This window comes from Salvelinus fontinalis, chromosome 40, assembly GCF_029448725.1.
Source record: "Salvelinus fontinalis isolate EN_2023a chromosome 40, ASM2944872v1, whole genome shotgun sequence".
Lineage (NCBI taxonomy): Eukaryota > Metazoa > Chordata > Actinopteri > Salmoniformes > Salmonidae > Salvelinus > Salvelinus fontinalis.
In genome coordinates this window covers 5,540,861-5,562,679 of record NC_074704.1, presented here as the reverse complement: position 1 = coordinate 5,562,679, position 21,819 = coordinate 5,540,861, and the positions used below count along the sequence as shown (strand labels likewise).

The window sequence follows — 21,819 nt, the reverse complement described above, 5'->3', positions numbered from 1 at the left end:
AACAACCCCACACACATATTGGCATAATTAGATGCTATTTGTTAAACTACAAGGACCATAATGCACTGCATGTCTACCATAATGCACTGCACACCTACTTGTCTTGTCTGTCTTTCCTTTACACCTGCTATGTAAAAGAGACCGAATAATGTGTAACAGCCCTGGGCTCGAACCAGGGACTTCAAGTTCAGAAGTCAGAACCCATCACCTGCTATGTAAGAGGCAGAATAATGCACAATGGTCAATGTTATCCGGAATCCTTGGGACATCCCTACCCTAAACCCTAACCTTAACCCTTTTAAATGTCAACTTCAACAGGCTAGGGACGTCCCAAGGATGTATTTCTACCTGAAAATACATGATCTAAGTGATTGATATTTGGTATTCAGCAGTCATAAAGCCTTATTTACTTTAATGAACTACTAAAATTGTGATTTTGTCAGACAGCAGCTCTTCACTTTATTGACTGACTGATCCATTCATCCTTCCATCCCTCCTCAGCCTTCCTCTCCTCTGAAGACCCAGTGAGGGTGGAGCTCAGTCAGAGAGCTGTTGAGGGACTGGTTAGGAAGAACACTTCTACAGCCAGAGAGGTGAGAGGTCACACATGGTTTAGATGGTAAATATTTGTGTCCCCTTAACGGTTCATCACGTCAGCATAAGGGAATATGTTCCATCATCTATGTTTATTTACATGAGTATATTGGTGTAATTTCTCACCCCTTTTGGCTGTATGAAAGGTAATTTCCCCTCAGGCACACACATTTGTTCTTTGTTATTATTAAGGTAATTTGTGTCAAATGTTCTTTTCCCCACTCATTCACCCCATCTCTTTACAGATGCAGAGCTGTGGGAGACCACCTCAAGCCCCTGGTAGAGCCGGGGGTGGTGTTAACCACTCCACCACACCTTCAACAAGCTGGAAAAGTGATACTGTTTTTCATACTAAGAGGGACCAAGAGTCTGTTGATTGGTCATTGGGTTCATTAGATGAAATCAAATCAAGCTTTATTTATACAGCACATTTCAGACATGGATGCAACACAATGGCTTCACAGGAAAAAAAAATGAAAATTTATTTGACTCATTTTATTATGATTGTTAATAAAATTGATTATAGACCGATTTATTATACAGCGTCCATGTGTATAAGCTGCGAGTACGTTGAAATTAAATCGTTTTCTTTTCAACTTTCAACTAAAACCAAACTTATATTGTACGTTGGGCATAGTCTTATTTTCAACGACATTTTGCTAGGTGGGATATCCCCAATGTCGACAGTTTGCTAGGTGGGATATCCCCAATGTCACAGTTCCAACTCCAAATGCAGAAACAGTTTGTGATAAATTGAAAACATAAACGTAAAATGTACTATATACACAATCATCTGCCACAATAATCATATTACTTAAACAAGCTCCTTATAAACTGCACAAGCACCAGAAACACTGTTGTTTTGACAAGTAGCAATAAATCACTGATATCGATTAGGGGGGACATCAGGTTGTACGTGCTGTTGAAACTAACACAACTAAAAAAACACATGGAAATGGGAGATATATTTTACCTCACTGGTTAGAGGACAACCTGCAGAAGACAGTCAGCTACATATTGGAGTGATGCATTTAAATGTAGGGGTCGCTAAACAAAGGAACACAACACTTATTTGTCATAACTCATCGATATTATGTTGAAATCAGTTGATTCTGGGAATAATGTGTACATCACTGGTTAGAGGACAACTCTTTTTTTGTTAGTCACTTTGTGTTAAATCACATAAATAGTACTCTTTCAATTCAGAGCCTGGATTTCCCCCAATGAGCCTAATGTCCATATCATGTTGAAATCAATTGGCAAACGTTTAGGGTTCTACATTGTGACATTCTGACTGACTGACTGCAGAGTATATTAATATACTATATATTAAAACATTCTACATTGAGACATTAAAATACTCCTACTACAATGTTAAAACATTCTACATTGTGACATTAATTCATTGATATCATGAAACAACTCCTTCATATATAAATGTTCTGATATTTGATCAGAGATCTTTTATCAGATTATCTCTGGTCACAGCTAAGACGTTTCTCTCCTGTGTGTGTTCTCTGGTGTACTGTCAGATGGCCAGATCGAACAAAACTCTTCCCACATTGATCACAGCTAAACGGTTTCTCTCCTGTGTGTGTTCTCTGGTGCACTGTCAGATCTCCAGATTGACTAAAACTCTTCCCACATTGATCACAGCTATAAGGTTTCTCTCCTGTGTGTGTTCTATGGTGTATAGTTAGACAGCTAGAAGAAGAAAAACTCTTCCCACATTGACCACAGCTATAAGATTTCTCTCCTGTGTGTGTTCTCTGGTGTCGAGTCAGAGTTATAGATGCAGCAAAACTCTTCCCACATTGATCACAGCTAAACGGTTTCTCTCCTGTGTGTGTTCTCTGGTGCACTGTCAGATGTCCAGATTGACTAAAACTCTTCGCACATTGATCACAGCTATATGGTTTCTCTCCTGTGTGTGTTCTCTGGTGTTGAGTCAGAGTTATAGATGCAGCAAAACTCTTCCCACATTGATCACAGCTGTAAGGTTTCTCTCCTGTGTGTATTCTCTGGTGTACAGTCAGATGGCCAGATGTAGAACATCTCTTCCCACATTGACCACAGCTGTAAGGTTTCTCTCCTGTGTGTATTCTCTGGTGTGATACCAGATGGCAAGATTGACCAAAACTCTTCCCACATTGACCACAGCTATAAGGTTTCTCTCCTGTGTGTGTTCTCTGGTGCAGAGCCAGACAGCCAGGTGTAGAAAAACTCTTTCCACATTGACCACAACTATAAGATTTCTCTCCTGTGTGTGTTCTCTGGTGTGATACCAGATGGCAAAATTGACCAAAACTCTTCCCACATTGACCACAGCTATAAGGTTTCTCTCCTGTGTGTGTTCTCTGGTGCAGAGTCAGAGAGCCAGATGTTGAAAAACTCTTTCCACATTGACCACAACTATAAGATTTCTCTCCTGTGTGTGTTCTCTGGTGTGATACCAGATGGCAAGATTGACCAAAACTCTTCCCACATTGACCACAGCTATAAGGTTTCTCTCCTGTGTGTGTTCTCTGGTGCAGAGTCAGAGAGCCAGATGTTGAAAAACTCTTCCCACATTGACCACAGCTAAAAGGTTTCTCTCCTGTGTGGATTCTCTGATGAATTTTAATGCCTGATGAGGTGAATCTCTTCCCACAGTCAGAGCAGCGGTGAGATTTCTTCCCTGTGGGTCTCCACTGGTGTTTCTTGAGGTGTTCTGATGTGGAGAGACTCTTCTCTGCCTCTTCAGCATCATGTTGTTGTTGAGGCTCCCCAGAGGATCCACGATAGTCACATCTCTCTCCTGTGTGAACAACAAAGTCAGACGGTTAAAGGGCCACAACAGCAGAAATCCACTGTTTATTTGAGGTAAAAGGTGATGCCCAGAGGTCTGTTAAATTACTTTACAATTGTCTTAAGACAGTCAAAACCTAAGCCGTGTGGCAGACGACCTTTGATCTCCAAAAAAGGCCCCTTTCTGTGTTTGCTAAAATTGCAGCACGAGGGCGATGCACACACAATTTGATTGCAGAAACACCTCCCTGCTAATGAGGAAACCACTAGATATGGATGTAGTATATCTGGTAATGAGGAAACCACTAGTTATGGATGTAGTATATCTGGTAATGAGGAAACCACTAGTTATGGATGTAGTACATCTGGTAATGAGGAAACCACTAGTTATGGATGTAGTATATCTGTCTGGAACAAAAATGGTGAACAAAGATTTTAGTTTTCCACAATGTATTCTGAATATTACAGCGCAAGATCAGGAGTGCTACTCAAGGAAACTCACATTAAGCTCTGTGTCTATTCACTAATTCACCACCGTGGGGGAAAACTCAGGGGAGTTCTCATAGGCTGACAGCAAAAATAGCCTCCATTTCCAGGTTGCTTATGAGTGCATTTCACATTACTATTGGATTACAACTGTTAGGCTCGTTTGAATCTCCTGCTTAATATGTTTGTGTTATTGTCGCAAATCAACTGCTTTATACTTATAAAACACTTCAACCAGTAAAATGCTCTTTAGCTAGCTTTGCCATCAGCGAGAAAACTGAGGGTTTGTACATTAAGTGTTTAACAAATTGGCCCACAACTTCACCTAACAACAACATAGACCTACTGTAGGACCCATAACTTCACCTAACAACAACATAGACCTACTGTAGGACCCATAACTTCACCTAACAACAACATAGACCTAATGTAGGACACATAACTTCACCTGATAACAACATAGACCTACTGTAGGACCCATAACTTCACCTAACAACAACATAGACCTACTGTAGGACATAACTTCACCTAACAACAACATAGACCTACTGTAGGACCATAACTTCACCTAACAACAACATAGACCTACTGTAGGACCCATAACTTCCCCTAACAACAACATAGACCTACTGTAGGACCCATAACTTCCCCTAACAACAACATAGACCTACTGTAGGACCCATAACTTCACCTAACAACAAGATAGACCTACTGTAGGACCATAACTTCACCTAAGAACAAGATAGACCTACTGTAGGACCCATAACTTCACCTAACAACAAGATAGACCTACTGTAGGACCCATAACTTCACCTAACAACAAGATAGACCTACTGTAGGACCCATAACAACAACATAGACCTACTGTAGGACCCATAACAACAACATAGACCTACTGTAGGACCCATAACAACAACATAGACCTACTGTAGGACCCATAACAACAAAATAGACCTACTGTAGGACCCATAACAACAACATAGACCTACTGTAGGACCCATAACAACAACATAGACCTACTGTAGGACCCATAACTTCACCTAACAACAACACTTTAAAAAAACACTTACGTAAAAAAAAGCTTTTAACATATAACTATTTCTCTCAATACCATTTGTATTTAATATATTTTTGTACCTTTATTTTACTAGGCAAGTCAGTTAAGAACAAATTCGTATTTTCAATGACAGCCTAGGAACAGTGGGTTAACTGCCTGTTTAGGGGTAGAACGACAGATTTGTACCTTATCAGCTTGGTGATTTGAACTTGCAACCTTTCGGTTACTCGTCCAACGCTCGAACCACTAGGCTACCCTGCCACCCCGAATGTTCTCATAGGCACTATAGTATTGCCAGCCTAATCTTGGGAGTTGATAGGCTTGAAGTCATGAACAGAACTGTGCTTCAAGAATTGCGAAGAGCTGCTGGCAAACGCAGGAAAGTGCTGTTTGAATGAATGCTTACGAGCCTGCTGCTGCCTACCACCGCTCAGTCAGACTGCTCTATCAAATATCAAATCATAGACTTAATTATAATAAACACAGAAAAACGAGCCTTAGGTCATATTCAATTTAATACCGCTCTTCACCGACCCAGGAAGGGGCGGGGACAAACAGGTGTTGTACCTCGTTTCCCTCCTTCGGGGAACAGTAATTATAGTCATAAAGGTACACTCCCTTTCAGTCGATTTCGGTACAACATACTATGGGGAAATCCAATCATTCCCCATGCCGACCAAAACGGATACTAAATGAAACGGCCCCTGGCAGATCACCCAGACCTGACCCCGCAAGATGCGTCAGTTTTGTCAATTTATTCATTGTCTTTTGTTTGAAACACTCCTGTCAATGTTGAGTAAGGACGCACACCTGATTACCCATATAGTAGTAGGACTAGTCTACCTGGTTACACATATAGAAGTAGGACTAGTCTACCTGGTTACACATATAGAAGGACTAGTCTACCTTGTTACACATATAGAAGTAGGACTAGTCTACCTGGTTACACATATAGAAGTAGGACTAGTCTACCTGGTTACACATATAGAAGTAGGACTAGTCTACCTGGTTACACATATAGAAGTAGGACTAGTCTACCTGGTTACACATATAGAAGTAGGACTAGTCTACCTGGTTACACATATAGAAGTAGGACTAGTCTACCTGGTTACACATATAGAGGTAGGACTAATCTACCTGATTACACATATAGAAGTAGGACTAGTCTACCTGATTACACATATAGAGGTAGGACTAATCTACCTGATTACACATATAGAAGTAGGACTAGTCTACCCAACAACACATATAGAAGTAGGACTAGTCTACCTGATTACACATATAGAAGTAGGACTAGTCTACCTGCTTACACATATAGAAGTAGGACTAGTCTACCTGGTTACACATATAGAAGTAGGACTAGTCTACCTGATTACTCATATAGTAGTAGGACTAGTCTACCTGGTTACACATATAGAAGTAGGACTAGTCTACCTGGCTACACATATAGAAGTAGGACTAGTCTACCTGGTTACACATATAGAAGTAGGACTAGTCTACCTGGTTACACATATAGAAGTAGGACTAGTCTACCTGGTTACACATATAGAGGTAGGACTAGTCTACCTAGTTACACATAGAGAAGTAGGACTAGTCTACCTGTCCTGCGCGCAAATGTAGGCGCCGGAAGAACTTCCTTCATTGACTTCCGGCGCCGACCAAGATGGCCGCCTCGCTTCGCGTTCCTTGGAAAATATGCAGTATTTTGTTTTTTTATGTGTTATTCCTTACATTGGTACCCCAGGTAATCTTAGGTTTCATTACATACAGTCGGGAGGAATTACTGAATATAAGAGCAACGTCAACTCACCATCGTTCCAACCAGGAATATGACTTTCCCGAAACGGATCCAGTGTTTTGCCTTCCACCCAATACAATGGATCTGATCCCAGCCGGCGACCCTATGCGACGCCGTAAAAGGGGCAAACGTAGCGGTCTCCTGGTCAGGCTTCGGAGACGGGCACATCGCGCTCCACTCCCTAGCATACTACTCGCCAATGTCCAGTCTCTTGACAATAAGGTTGATGAAATCCGAGCAAGGGTTACATTCCAGAGAGACATCAGGGATTGTAACGTTCTCTGCTTCACGGAAACATGGCTAACTCAAGAGACGATAACGGAGTCGGTGCAGCCAGCTGGTTTCTTCACGCATCGCGCCGACAGAAACAAACATCTTTCTGGTAAGAAGAGGGGCGGGAGTGTATGCCTTATGATCAACGAGACGTGGTGTGATCATAACAACATACAGGAACTCAAGTCATTCTGTTCACCGGATCTAGAATTCCTCACAATCAAATGTCGACCGCATTATCTACCAAGGGAATTCTCTTCGATTATAATCACAGCCGTATATATTCCCCCCCAAGCAGACACATCGATGGCCCTGAACGAACTTTCTCTCTTTGTAAACTGGAAACCACACACCCTGAGGCTGCATTCATCGTAGCTGGGGATTTTAACAAGGCTAATCTGAAAACAAAACTCCCTAAATTCTATCAGCATATCGATTGTGCTACCAGGGCTGGTAAAACCCTGGATCATTGTTACACTAACTTCCAGCGACGCATATAAGGCCCTCCCCCGCCCTCCTTTCGGAAAAGCTGACCACGACTCCATTTTGTTGCTTCCAGCCTACAAACAGAAGCTAAAACAACAAGCTCCCCCGCTCAGGTCTGTTCAACACTGGTCCGACCAATCTGATTCCACGCTTCAAGACTGCTTCGATCACGCGGATTGGAATATGTTCCGCATTGCGTCCAACAACAACATTGACGAATATGCTGATTCGGTGAGCGAGTTCATTAGAAAGTGCATTGACGATGTCGTACCCACAGCAACGATTAAAACATTCCCAAACCAGAAACCGTGGATTGACGGCAGCATTCGCGTGAAACTGAAAGCGCGAACAACTGCTTTTAACAGGGCAAGGTGACCGGAAACATGACCGAATACAAACAGTGTAGCTATTCTCTCCGCAAGGCAATCAAACAAGCTAAGTCCCAGTATAGAGACAAAGTAGAGTCGCAATTCAACAGCTCAGACACAAGAGGTATGTGGCAGGGTCTACAGTCAATCACGGATTACAAAAAGAAAACCAGCCCCGTCGCGGACCAGGATGTCTTGCTCCCAGACAGGCTAAATATGTTTTTTGCTCGCTTTGAGGACAATACAGTGCCACTGACACGGCCCGGTACCAAAACCTGCGGGCTCTCCACTGCAGCCGAGGTGGGTAAAACATTTAACCGTGTTAACCCTCGCAAGGCTGCAGGCCCAGACGGCATTCCCAGCCGCGTCCTCAGAGCATGCGCAGACCAGCTGGCTGGTGTATTTACGGACATATTCAATCAAACCTTATCCCAGTCTGCTGTTCCCACATGCTTCAAGAGGGCCACCATTGTTCCTGTTCCCAAGAAAGCTAAGGTAACTGAGCTAAACGACTACCGCCCCGTAGCACTCACTTCCGTCATCATGAAGTGCTTTGAGAGACTAGTCAAGGACCATATCACCTCCACCCTACCGGACACCCTAGACCCACTCCAATTTGCTTACCGACCCAATAGGTCCACAGACGACGCAATCGCAACCACACTGCACACTGCCCTAACCCATCTGGATAAGAGGAATACCTATGTGAGAATGCTGTTCATCGACTACAGCTCAGCATTTAACACCATAGTACCCTCCAAACTCGTCATCAAGCTCGAGACCCTGGGTCTCGACCCCGCCCTGTGCAACTGGGTCCTGGACTTCCTGACGGGCCGCCCCCAGGTGGTGAGGGTAGGTAACAACATCTCCACCCCGCTGATCCTCAACACTGGGGCCCCACAAGGGTGCGTTCTGAGCCCTCTCCTGTACTCCCTGTTCACCCACGACTGCGTGGCCATGCACGCCTCCAACTCAATCATCAAGTTTGCGGATGACACTACAGTGGTAGGCTTGATTACCAACAACGACGAGACGGCCTACAGGGAGGAGGTGAGGGCCCTCGGAGTGTGGTGTCAGGATAATAACCTCACACTCAATGTCAACAAAACAAAGGAGATGATTGTGGACTTCAGGAAACAGCAGAGGGAGCACCCCCCTATCCACATCGACGGGACAGTAGTGGAGAAGGTGGAAAGTTTTAAGTTCCTCGGTGTACACATCACGGACAAACTGAATTGGTCCACCCACACAGACAGCGTTGTGAAGAAGGCGCAGCAGCGCCTCTTCAACCTCAGGAGGCTGAAGAAATTCGGCTTGTCACCAAAAGCACTCACAAACTTCTACAGATGCACAATCGAGAGCATCCTGTCGGGCTGTATCACCGCCTGGTACGGCAACTGCTCCGCCCACAACCGTAAGGCTCTCCAGAGGGTAGTGAGGTCTGCACAACGTATCACCGGGGGCAAACTACCTGCCCTCCAGGACACCTACACCACCCGATGTCACAGGAAGGCCATAAAGATCATCAAGGACAACAACCACCCAAGCCACTGCCTGTTCACCCCGCTACCATCCAGAAGGCGAGGTCAGTACAGGTGCATCAAAGCAGGGACCGAGAGACTGAAAAACAGCTTCTATCTCAAGGCCATCAGACTGTTAAACAGCCACCACTAACATTTAGCGGCCGCTGCCAACATACTGACTCAACTCCAGCCACTTTAATATGGGAATTGATGGAATTATGTAAAAATGTACCACTAGCCACTTTAAACAATGCCACTTAATTATAATGTTTACATACCCTACATTACTCATCTCATATGTATATACTGTACTCTATATCATCTACTGCATCTTGCCATCTTTATGTAATACATGTATCACTAGCCACTTTAAACTATGCCACTTTATGTTTACATACCCTACATTACTCATCTCATATGTATATACTGTACTCTATACCATCTACTGCATCCTGCCTATGCCGTTCTGTACCATCACCCATTCATATATCTTTATGTACATATTCTTTATAACTTTACACTTGTATGTATAAGGTAGTAGTTGTGGAATTGTTAGGTTAGATTACTTGTTGGTTATTACTGCATTGTCGGAACTAGAAGCACAAGCATTTCGCTACACTCTCATTAACATATGCTAACCATGTGTATGTGACAAATAAAATTTGATTTGATTTGATTTGACAAATGTGCCCATTTGGGGATGTCTGATGGTATTACATCATATAGAAGTAGGACAAGTCTACCTGGTTACATATATAGAAGTAGGACTAGTCTACCTGGTTACACATATAGAAGTAGAACTAGTCTACCTGGTTACACATATAGAAGTAGGACAAGTCTACCTGGTTACATATATAGAAGTAGGACTAGTCTACCTGGTTATACATATAGAAGTAGAACTAGTCTACCTGGTTACACATATAGAAGTAGGACTAGTCTACCTGGTTACACATATAGAAGTAGGACTAGTCTACCTGGTTACACATATAGAAGTAGGACTAGTCTACCTGTCCTGCGCGCAAATGTAGGCCTATAAATGTACCCATTTGGGGATGTCTGATAGTATTTCTGATTGTCTTAACGCACCACCACTAATGAGTTGTGGAGCTTTTCAAAGTAATGTTTTATTCACCTCAAACAGAAAATAAACAAAGTCTAATCAAAATCAATTGCAAATGACAATAGTTCCTCAAAGTATTTTAAAAATATTTCCAGCTCTCACCCTTTCAATAACCACTCGGCATGAAAAGGAAAAATGTAATGCTCTGATCCAGTGGAAATGTCATAAAATACCCAATTACTTCTTATCCTTTGCACAAATAGCCAACAGCTGTGTCTGTCCCGAACTCACTGGCGCGGGAAACTAACAGCCCAGAATATGTTATACAATGTTGCAAGCTCGCTATCTCGAGTTTTGGGCCGACCCAGGTGATAGTTGATACAATGTTTCAAGATCGTTGTAGACAGGCCATTTGCAGCAAATGTGATTTTTGGATATTTTCTACCTGCAGGCTGCAATGTTTTTATTTGTTGGCTTTATGTAGGCTATTTTTACATAGTTGGCAATGGCAGTGAAAGTCACTTTTAGATTTGTATAATTTTAATTTAGATTAAATGTAGATTAACCACAGACAATGATTTTGAGATACTACTATAAATTAAATGAAACTGTTCCACGAAAATGTTTATATGAAAATCATAACTGGCACGCGGATTGGTAGAAATGGTCAGATAACTTGGCACTCCAAATGGAAAAGGTTGCCGACCGCTGGCGTAGCCCATTACAGGAAACTTCAGGAGCATAACGGCAGAATTTCTCTCTCTTCTGGTTAGGTTAACTTGATCTCTGGCTCCCTCGAGTCATTTGTGTGTCTTAATTATTTAATCAAACAGCGTGCTTAAAGCATCAGACCAGTTCAGTACATATAGTTGATTTAATTAAAACACATGGGGTGTGTCTATATATGGAAAAATACATGTTATAACATTTCAACCAATCGTTTGGTAGAAAGAACAGACGACTCTTGGTTGACCAAGATGTACTTTAGGTGGGGACACAAGAACATGATTTTGGGGGCAACGCAGGAGTGGCTTCGGTAGAAGTCTCTGAATGTCCTTGAGTGACCCAGCCAGAGCCCGGACTTGAGCCCGATCTAACATCTCTGGAGAGAACTGAAAATAGCTGTGCAGTAATGTTCCCCATCCAACCTGACAGAGCTAGAGAGGATCTGGAGAGAAGGATGGGAGAAACTCCCCAAATGCAGGTGTGCCAAATAAATTAGCTAAATGAAAGAGGGAAAAAAAATAATTTGATCAATTTTAGAATAAGGCTTTAAAGTAACAAAACATGGAAAAAAGTCAAGGGGTCTGACTACTTTCAGAATGCACTGTATACAGCACCACCTCCACCATAAGCATTCCTGTCTTTTCTGTAGATGTTATATCCCTGTATTGCTACTGCTGGATCAAAGGAATTATCTCAGTGAGTTTCAGAGATGAACAGTAGAGTCCATTCCAAATTCAATAGGCAAGTAAACAAAAACGTTTTCAAATAAAAACTATACCAGAAAATGTCAAAGCGTATATAACGCCCGTCCAAGAGACTGTCGACCAATCGCCTTCACGTTGTCATGCTGTGACACGCAGTTCTTAAGCTAATTCTCACAAAATCCCTTTTTAAAGTCAGGGTATGAGTCGAGAAACATGCCTATTGTCCTTGAAAGTACATAATGTCACGATTGCAAAGCTTTTCGATATTACAGAGAACAAGTAATTCATGCCAATGTTCTTTTCTTTTAGCTGTTAACCTCTAACGCCTCACAAACCCGGATCTGGGATCCCCCCCATCACAAAAGCTGACTAGCATAGCCTAGCCTAAAGTTACAGGGATATCATAAAATAAAATGTTCATGAAATCACAAGTCCAAGACACCAAATTAAAGATACACATCTTGTGATTCAAGCCATCATCTCTGATTTTTAAAATGTTTTACAGGGAAGACACAATATGTAAATCTATTAGCTAACCACGTTAGCAAAAGACAACACTTTTCTTACTCCACCATTTTCTTACTGCATCAGTAGCTATCACAAATTCGACCAAATAAAGATATAAATAGCCACTAACCAAGAAACAACCTCATCAGATGACAGTCTGATAACATATTTATTGTATAGCATAGGTTTTGTTAGAAAAATGTGCATATTTCAGGTATAAATCATAGTTTACAATTGCAGCCCCCATCACAACTCTCCCCAAAGCAACTAGAATAACTACAGAGACCATCGTGTATTAGCTAATTACTCATCATAAAACATTTCTTAAAAATACACAGTGTACAGCAGATGAAAGACACAGATCTTGTGAATATAGCCAATATTTCAGATTTTCTAAGTGTTTTACAGCGAAAACACAATATAGCGTTATCTTAGCTTACTACAATAGTCAGTCACACAGCAGCATTGATTCAAGGCAAAAATAGCAATAACGTTATAAACCACCAAACGCTATTAATTTTTTCACTAACCTTCTCAGAATTCTTCAGATGACAGTCCTGTAACATCATATTACACAATTCATATAGAGTTGGTTCGAAAATGTGCATATTTAGCCGCACAATTCGTGGTTACACAACGTGATTTGTGGGCAAAAAATCAAGCAATCTGTCCTGCGCCATCTTGGAAAGGCACCTATTCTTATCGAAAGCTATTCATAAACTTGACTAAAAAAATACAGGTTGGGCAGCAATTGAAAGACAAATTAGTTCTTAATGCAATCGCTGAGTTAGATTTTTAAAATTAACGTTAATAGACATACAGTGTGCGTTACAGCCAGACTAGTGCCGCAATAATGGCGTCACTAGTCGCCATTATTGAGTTTACATTTTTCCACATAAAAACGGAATAACATCATAAATAGCTCTTACTTTTCGACGAGCTTCCATCAGAATCTTGGCCAAGTGGTCCTTTGTCCAAAAGAATCGTTACTTGGTTGTAAAACGTTGCATTCAACTTCTGATATAGCAGCTAACAATAGCTAATAATAGCTATTTTGCCCCAACGTGTCCAAATCCTCAAGACGCAATACTGAGGAAATTCCGAAAAATAGCAATATACTCGCATAATCTGATATAACTCGGTTTAAAATAGCTTCGTTATGATGTTTCTAACACCTATATCGAATTAAATTACAGACGGATACATCTAACGTTGATAACTGAGCGTTTGAAAATGGCATCCTGAGGTCCCTCTCTGCGTAATGGTCAGCGTCGAAAAGAAGGCTACCCTCACTCCTTGGCCTTTTATAACCTCTGAGAGCTACGTAGCAAGCCCATTCCACTTCTCATTGGTTACTGACATCCAGGGGAAGGCGGGTGCAGTTCATGTCGTTCCATAGGATACACACAGACCTTTAAAACTGATCTGAGACCAGAGCTTCGCTCTCAGACCTTCGCAGTACCTGTCATGGATTTCGCTGTAGAAAGAGTTCTGGGTCACCCACATACAGTGTGCGTTACAGTCAGACTAGTGCCGCAATAATGGCGGACAAATACGTTTACATTTTTCCACATAAATACGGAATAACATCATAAATAGCTCTTACTTTTGGACGAGCTTCCATCAGAATCTTGGCGAAGTGGTCCTTTGTCCAAAAGAATTGTTGCTTGGTTGTAAAACGTCGTGTTCAACTTCGGAAATAGCAGCTAACAAGTAGCTATGAGGCCACAGCATGCCCAAATCTTCAAACTCAATACTAAGGAAATTCCGAAAATAGCAATATACTCGCATAAACTGATATAACTCGGTTTAAAATAACTTCGTTATGATGTTTCTAACACCTATAACGAATTAAATTACAGACGGATATATCTAAGGTCGATAACTGAGCGTTTCAAAATGCCATCCTGAGGTCTTGCTTTGCGTAATGGCGAGTGTTGAAAAGAGAGGTCCTCTCGCTCCTTGGCCTTTTATAAACTCTGGGAACTACGCAGAAATTCCATTCCACTTCTCATTGGTTACTGACATCCAGGGGAAGGCGGGTGCAGTTCATGTCGACCCATAGGATACAAACAGAGCTTTAAACTGATCTGAGAGCAGAGCCTAGTTTTCAGACCTTCGCAGTTCCTGTCATGGATTTCGCTGTAGAAAGAGTTGTTTCACCCACAGACATAATTCGAACGGTTTTAGAAACTAGAGAGTGTTTTCTATCCAAAAGTAAGAATAATATGCATATTGTACGAGCAAGAATTGAGTACGAGGCCGTTTAAATTGGGTACGCTTTTGTGCTATGTCGAAATGGCACCCCCCTAGTGGCAAGAAGTTTTAATACGAATCGAAAGGAGTTTCCAATATCCTCATTTCTTAAAGTATTTCTGGTGAAAGCAAGTGATAGTGATACACAATCTAGGTCTATTTGAAACATTGCCATCCCATGGCAGCATTTACCAGCCACCAGGTTCAGAAGCTTTAAAACCTCAAAAATATTTAAAACCCAATTCTATTTTTGCCCAAAATCAAGATGTAAATTATTCAAACTGAACATAATATTATTATTTAATATAATATTATTTTAGGCTATTTTAGTTTGAGTCAAAGATAGTTTTGGAATAGTTGTAATTTTTCAAACAGGTTTGCTGTTTTATTTCAGTTTACTAAATAGTTTTCCCCTAATTACTTGTTCTATAATAAGCATGGAGGTTTCCCCTATCAACCAGTCATAGGTACTGGTGACAAAGCACCTCGTAACTTAGCTGGGAATGGGACAGACGGAACCCTTCTGTGGTAACAGACAGGGGCGATTTGTAATCAAATCTAATTCCCAGGAATGGGGTTCATATGAACCACAGAGACTGTGTGTGGGATAATAACATGGCCCTGTCCAACCCTGCTTGTTCCCTCGACTCCGCTACCAACCACCAATCTCCAACAGGACCTTTAACCTGTATCACTAGACACCTCATAGTGAGCTACAGGTAGGAATCAGCAATGAATCCCAAAAATGAGATACATCTGGGGAGGGGTGTCAGCAACATTTAAAAAAAAATATATATAGTGTTTTATGACAAACCGTTTTTTACAAATCCGTCAAGACACCTAGTTAGACTTTACTGTGAAATGCTTTACTTACAAGCCCTTAACCAACAGTGCAGTTCAAGAAGAAGAAAACGTTTACCAAGTAGACTAAAATAAAAAGTAATAATAAAAAGTAACACAATGAGAATAACAATAACGAGGCTATATACAGGGGGCACCGGTACCGAGTCAATGTGGAGGCTATATACAGGGGGCACCGGTACTGAGTCAATGTGGAGGCTATATACAGGGGGCACCGGTACCGAGTCAGTGTGGAGGCTATATACAGGGGGCACCGGTACTGAGTCAGTGTGGAGGCTATATACAGGGGGCACCGGTACCGAGTCAGTGTGGAGGTTATATACAGGGGGCACCGGTACCGAGTCAGTGTGGAGGTTATATACAGGGGGAACCGGTACTGAGTCAGTGTGGAGGTTATATACAGGGGGCACCGGTACCGAGTCAGTGTGGAGGTTATATACAGGGGGAACCGGTACTGAGTCAGTGTGGAGGCTATATACAAGGGGGCACCGGTACCGAGTCAGTGTGGAGGTTATATACAGGGGGAACCGGTACTGAGTCAGTGTGGAGGCTATATACAGGGGGCACCGGTACTGAGTCAGTGTGGAGGCTATATACAGGGGACACCGGTACTGAGTCAGTGTGGAGGCTATATACAGGGGGCACCGGTACCGAGTCAGTGTGGAGGCTATATACAGGGGGGCACCGGTACCGAGTCAGTGTGGAGGCTATATACAGGGGGCACCGGTACCGAGTCAGTGTGGAGGCTATATACAGGGGGCACTGGTACCGAGTCAGTGTGGAGGCTATATACAGGGGGCACCGGTACCGAGTCAGTGTGGAGGCTATATACAGGGGGCACTGGTACCGAGTCAGTGTGGAGGTTATATACAGGGGGCACCGGTACTGAGTCAGTGTGGAGGCTATATACAGGGGGCACCGGTACCGAGTCAGTGTGGAGGTTATATACAGGGGGCACCGGTACTGAGTCAGTGTGGAGGCTATATACAGGGGGCACCGGTACCGAGTCAGTGTGGAGGCTATATACAGGGGGCACCGGTACCGAGTCAGTGTGGAGGCTATATACAGGGGGTACCGGTACAGAGTCAGTGTGGAGGCTATATACAGGGGGCACCGGTACCGAGTCAGTGTGGAGGTTATATACAGGGGGCACCGGTACCGAGTCAGTGCGGAGGCTATATACAGGGGGCACCGGTACCGAGTCAGTGTGGAGGCTATATACAGGGGGCACCGGTACTGAGTCAGTGTGGAGGCTATATACAGGGGGCACCGGTACTGAGTCAGTGTGGAGGCTATATACAGGGGGCACCGGTACCGAGTCAGTGTGGAGGCTATATACAGGGGGCACCGGTACTGAGTCAGTGCGGAGGCTATATACAGGGGGCATCGGTACCGAGTCAGTGTGGAGGCTATATACAGGGGGCACCGGTACCGAGTCAGTGTGGAGGCTATATACAGGGGGCACCGGTACTGAGTCAGTGTGGAGGCTATATACAGGGGGCACCGGTGCTGAGTCAGTGTGGAGGCTATATACAGGGGGGCACCGGTACCGAGTCAGTGTGGAGGCTATATACAGGGGGCACCGGTACTGAGTCAGTGTGGAGGCTATATACAGGGGGCACCGGTGCTGAGTCAGTGTGGAGGCTATATACAGGGGGCACCGGTACTGAGTCAGTGTGCGGGGTTACAGGCTAGTTGAGGTAATCTGTACATGAAGGTAGGGGAGTGTAGTGACTATGCATAGGTAACAAACAACCAGTGAGTAGCAGCAGTGCACAAACGGGGGGTGGGGGGGGTCAATGTAAATTGTCCGGTGGTGATTTTACGAATTGTTCAGCAGTCTTCTGGCTTGGGGGTAGAAGCTGTTGAGGCTTTTGGTTCTAGACTTGGCGCTGCGGTACCACTTGCCGTGCGGTAGCAGAGAAAACAGTCTATAACTTGGGTGACTGTTGTCTCTGACAATTTTGTGGGCTTTCCTCTGTCACCGCCTATTATATAGGTCCTGGATGGCAGAAAGCTTTGCCACAGTGATGTACTGGGCCGTTCGCACTACCCTCTGTAGCGCCTTACGGTCAGATGCCGAGCAGTTGCCATACCAGGTGGTGATGCAACCGGTCATTATTTGACTATTTTACCTGCCAGAGCCAGTCTACCTCTGAAAATAACATACAGTCCTTGGACCTTGAGGAGTAACGGGGGCAGCAATCAGCAGTAGACACAATAACAAAGCGTACTCCCTGCCCGTTTCGGTAAAAAGCATATTGGGCCCAAAATGGATGTAACAACTGCTGATTGCCCCTTTAAGACTACATATTGGGCTAATCTAATAGGAGATATTGAGGACTACAGTATTTCAGGTATTGTCATTGGATGCATTTGATCAATTGTTAACGTTTTGTTGATGGTCCACTCTTGATGTTCTACACGTTACAGTGTAGCTTCAGCCATTCCTACAGAACAACATTAAAGTGTAGAACCCCTTTACTGCATATTGGTTCAACGACTGCAGAGACGGTACTTACTGGGGTTAAACAGATCTCCAACCTCCTCTTCTTCCTTCTCCTCTTTCAATGTGACAGTAATCTCCTCTTCCTCCTCCTTTTTCACTCCAAAAACTGCATCCTCCTCCTCTTTCACTCTGAACGTGTCATCCTCTTCTTTCACTGTAACGTCTTTCTCTTCTTCTTTCACAGTAACAGCCTCACCCTCTACTTGTATTTGTATTGTAACATCCTTCTCTTCCTCCTCCTCTTTGACGAAAGCTACTTTCTCCGTCCAGCAGACCTCCTCATCTTTATCAGGAGGAGAGTAACTTAGTGAACTCATGGTCGGAGATGTTAGCTAGCTAGCATTAGCGACTAGCCTAGTTCAAAGCTAACTTAGCAAACCAGCTAGCTGACAAACAACGTAAATATATAATTAAATGGGCCAACAAGTACATACGACAGAAGTGTGTTTCAAACATATCGACTAATATACACCAAAACAGTGTAAAGCGGGTGAATGTTGTAGCTATGTTTGCTAGAAAGCTACCGAGGTGTCTGACTAGCTGTTGTTGTTGAAGGAGCGTCCCGTCCACTAGATTATACGTCACACTGGCAGCGTCGCCTGAACCTAAAAGACGCACATCGCCATCTGCTGACTGGAGTGGGAAACGCAGTTGATGAACCAAAATTTATTTTTCATTTATTTCATAAAAGTTTAATATTATATAAAGTCGTTCAAAGAGAAGCATGTGTTGATTGATTCGTGTTTAATGAGTGATAATTTAAAACAAACTTTACACCCACTACATATTTGCATTGATCCATACTTCTGACATGGATCATGTTGACCCCAGAGGCATATCTTTTATCATAGCCAAAATGTGGTTTATTCAATTGTTCCAATTTTTCATGACTTTGTCAATCAACTTGTTCTTAATAAATCTAAATCATGGTTTAGTGTTTCTGTATCAAATGGACTTTTAACAAATTCAAATCCTTTGGAGTCATTTTGACCCCAGCCAAAAGCACCTTTGATAAATAGGACGTTTATTTCAAATCAAATAACATTTTATTGGTCACATACACGTGTTTAGCAGATGTTATTGTGGGTGTAGTGAAATGCTTGTGGTTCTAGCTCCGACAGTGCAGTAATATCTAACAAGTAATATCTAACAATTTCACAACCCAATACACACAAATCTAAGTATTTGAATCTAGGTGTCTCTGTAGACATGATCCATCCCACCAGAGGGTGGAGGGGCACCTGTATCAGTGGTTTTGACCAGATAGACACCTGCAGACACACAGTATAGTGCCTCCCATGTACTCTCCTATGATTGGACATTTCTATACCACGTATCACGTGACTGTGTACAAAACTGCCAATGGTAGAAAAATCTGCCAGCTGTATACAGTGCATTCGTTAAGTATTCAGACCCCTTCACTTTTTCCACATTCAGTTACTTTACAGCCTTGTTCTAAAATGGAATATTTTTCCCCTCGTCAATCTACACACAATACCCCATAATGACATCACAATACCACATAATGACATCACAATACCACATAATGACAAACCAAAAACAGGTTTGTAAACATTTTTGCAAATGTATTTAAGTATTCAGACCCTTTGCTATGAGACTCGAAATTGAGCTCAGATGCATCCTGATTCCATTGATCATCCTTGAGATGTTTCTCCAGCTTGATTGGAGTCCACCAGTGGTAAATTCAATTGATTAGACATGATTTGGAGAGGCACACACCTGTCTATATAAAGTGCCACAGTTTACAGTGCATGTCAGAGTGAAAACCAAGTCATGAGGTCAAAGGAATTGTCCGTAGAGCTCTGAGACAAGAATGTGTCGAGGCACAGATCTGGAGAAAAGGTACCAAAAAAATTCTTCAGCATTGAAGGTCCCCAAGAACACAGTGGCCTCCATCATTCTTAAATGGAAGAAGTTTGGAACCACCAAGACTCTTCCTAGAGCTGGCCGCCCGGCTAAACTGAGGAATCGGGGGAGAAGGGCCTTGGTCAGGGAGGTGAAAGTGAACCCGATGTTCACTCTGACAGAGCTCCAGAGTTCCTCTGTGGAGATGGGAGAACCTTCCAGAAGGCCAACCACCTCTGCAGCACTCCACCAATCAGGCCTTTATGTAGCAATGATTAAATTGTCAATATTTATTTCAATGGACAATTCTGTGAACTGTTCTGTGAAAGGTGTATGCTAAAGATGACATGCAGGAGTTTCCAGGGATTTGTAGTCTTGCATGTGTAACGGATGTGAAATGGCTAGCTAGTTAGCGGGTACGCGCTAGTAGCATTTCAATCAGTTACGTCACTTGCTCTGAGACTTAAGTAGTGTTGCCCCTTGCTTTGCAAGGGCCGTGGCTTTTGTGGAGCGATGGGTAACGCTGCTTCGTGGGTGACTGTTGTCGATGTGTGCAGAGGGTCCCTGGTTCGCGCCCGGGTCGGGGCGAGGGGACGGTTTAAAGTTATACTGTTACATTGATGCTGTTGACCCGGATCACTGGTTGCTGCGGAAAAGGAGGAGGTTGAAAGGGGGGTGAGTGTAACGGATGTGAAATGGCTAGCTAGTTAGCGGGTACGCGCTAGTAGCATTTCAATCAGTTACGTCACTTGCTCTGAGACTTAAGTAGTGTTGCCCCTTGCTTTGCAAGGGCCGTGGCTTTTGTGGAGCGATGGGTAACGCTGCTTCGTGGGTGACTGTTGTCGATGTGTGCAGAGGGTCCCTGGTTCACGCCCGGGTCGGGGCGAGGGGACGGTCTAAAGTTATACTGTTACACATGTCATCTACTTTGATGCTAATTAGCATTTTTGAATCCGAGAGTAAAGAGACACAAAAATATTGATACAAGTATTGGTATTTATTATGTATCCCCATTAGTTCCTGCCAAGGCAGCAGCTACTCTTCCTGGGGTTTATTATGGATCCCCATTAGTTCCTGCCAAGGCAGCAGCTACTCTTCCTGGGGTTTATTATGGATCCCCATTAGTTCCTGCCAAGGCAGCAGCTACTCTTCCTGGGGTTTATTATGGATCCCCATTAGTTCCTGCCAAGGCAGCAGCTACTCTTCCTGGGGTTTATTATGGATCCCCATTAGTTCCTGCCAAGGCAGCAGCTACTCTTCCTGGGGTTTATTATGGATCCCCATTAGTTCCTGCCAAGGCAGCAGCTACTCTTCCTGGGGTTTATTATGGATCCCCATTAGTTCCTGCCAAGGCAGCGGCTACTCTTCCTGAGGTTTATTATGGATCCCCATTAGTTCCTGCCAAGACAGCAGCTACTCTTTCTGGGGTTTATTATGGATCCCAATTAGTTCCTGCCATGGCAGCAGCTACTCTTCCTGGGGTTTATTATGGATCCCCATTAGTTCCTGTCAAGGCAGCGGCTACTCTTCCTGGGGTTTATTATGTATCCCCATTAGTTCCTGCCAAGGCAGCAGCTACTCTTCCTAGGGTTTATTATGGATCCCCATTAGTTCCTGCCAAGGCAGCAGCTACTCTTCCTGGGGTTTATTATGGATCCCCATTAGTTCCTGTCAAGGCAGCAGCTACTCTTCCTGGGGTTTATTATGGATCCCCATTAGTTCCTGCCAGGGCAGCAGCTACTCTTCCTGGGGTTTATTATGGATCCCCAGTAGTTCCTGCCAAGGCAACAGCTACTCTTCCTGGGGTTTATTATGGATCCCCATTAGTTCCTGCCAAGGCAACAGCTACTCTTCCTGGGGTCCAGCAAAAATAAAGGAAGTTTTACCATTTTAAAAACATTACAATGTCATCTTGTTTTTACATGGAATTGTAGATTTTAGCGGTATACAATATGTAT

At 43.2% G+C, this 21,819-nt stretch overlaps 1 protein-coding gene across 1 annotated transcript in view; it reads right to left on the bottom strand.

The window, feature by feature from the left end:
* Positions 1–21,333, bottom strand: part of LOC129839206 (zinc finger protein 189-like) — a 43,443-nt gene extending 22,110 nt beyond the window's left edge. Inside the window, 2 exon segments of the mRNA XM_055906514.1 lie at positions 2,079–3,391; positions 18,009–21,333. Coding sequence (XP_055762489.1) covers positions 2,079–3,391; positions 18,009–18,312 — 1,617 coding nt within the window. The 5' untranslated portion in view covers positions 18,313–21,333.
* Positions 21,334–21,819: the final 486 nt, after the last annotated feature.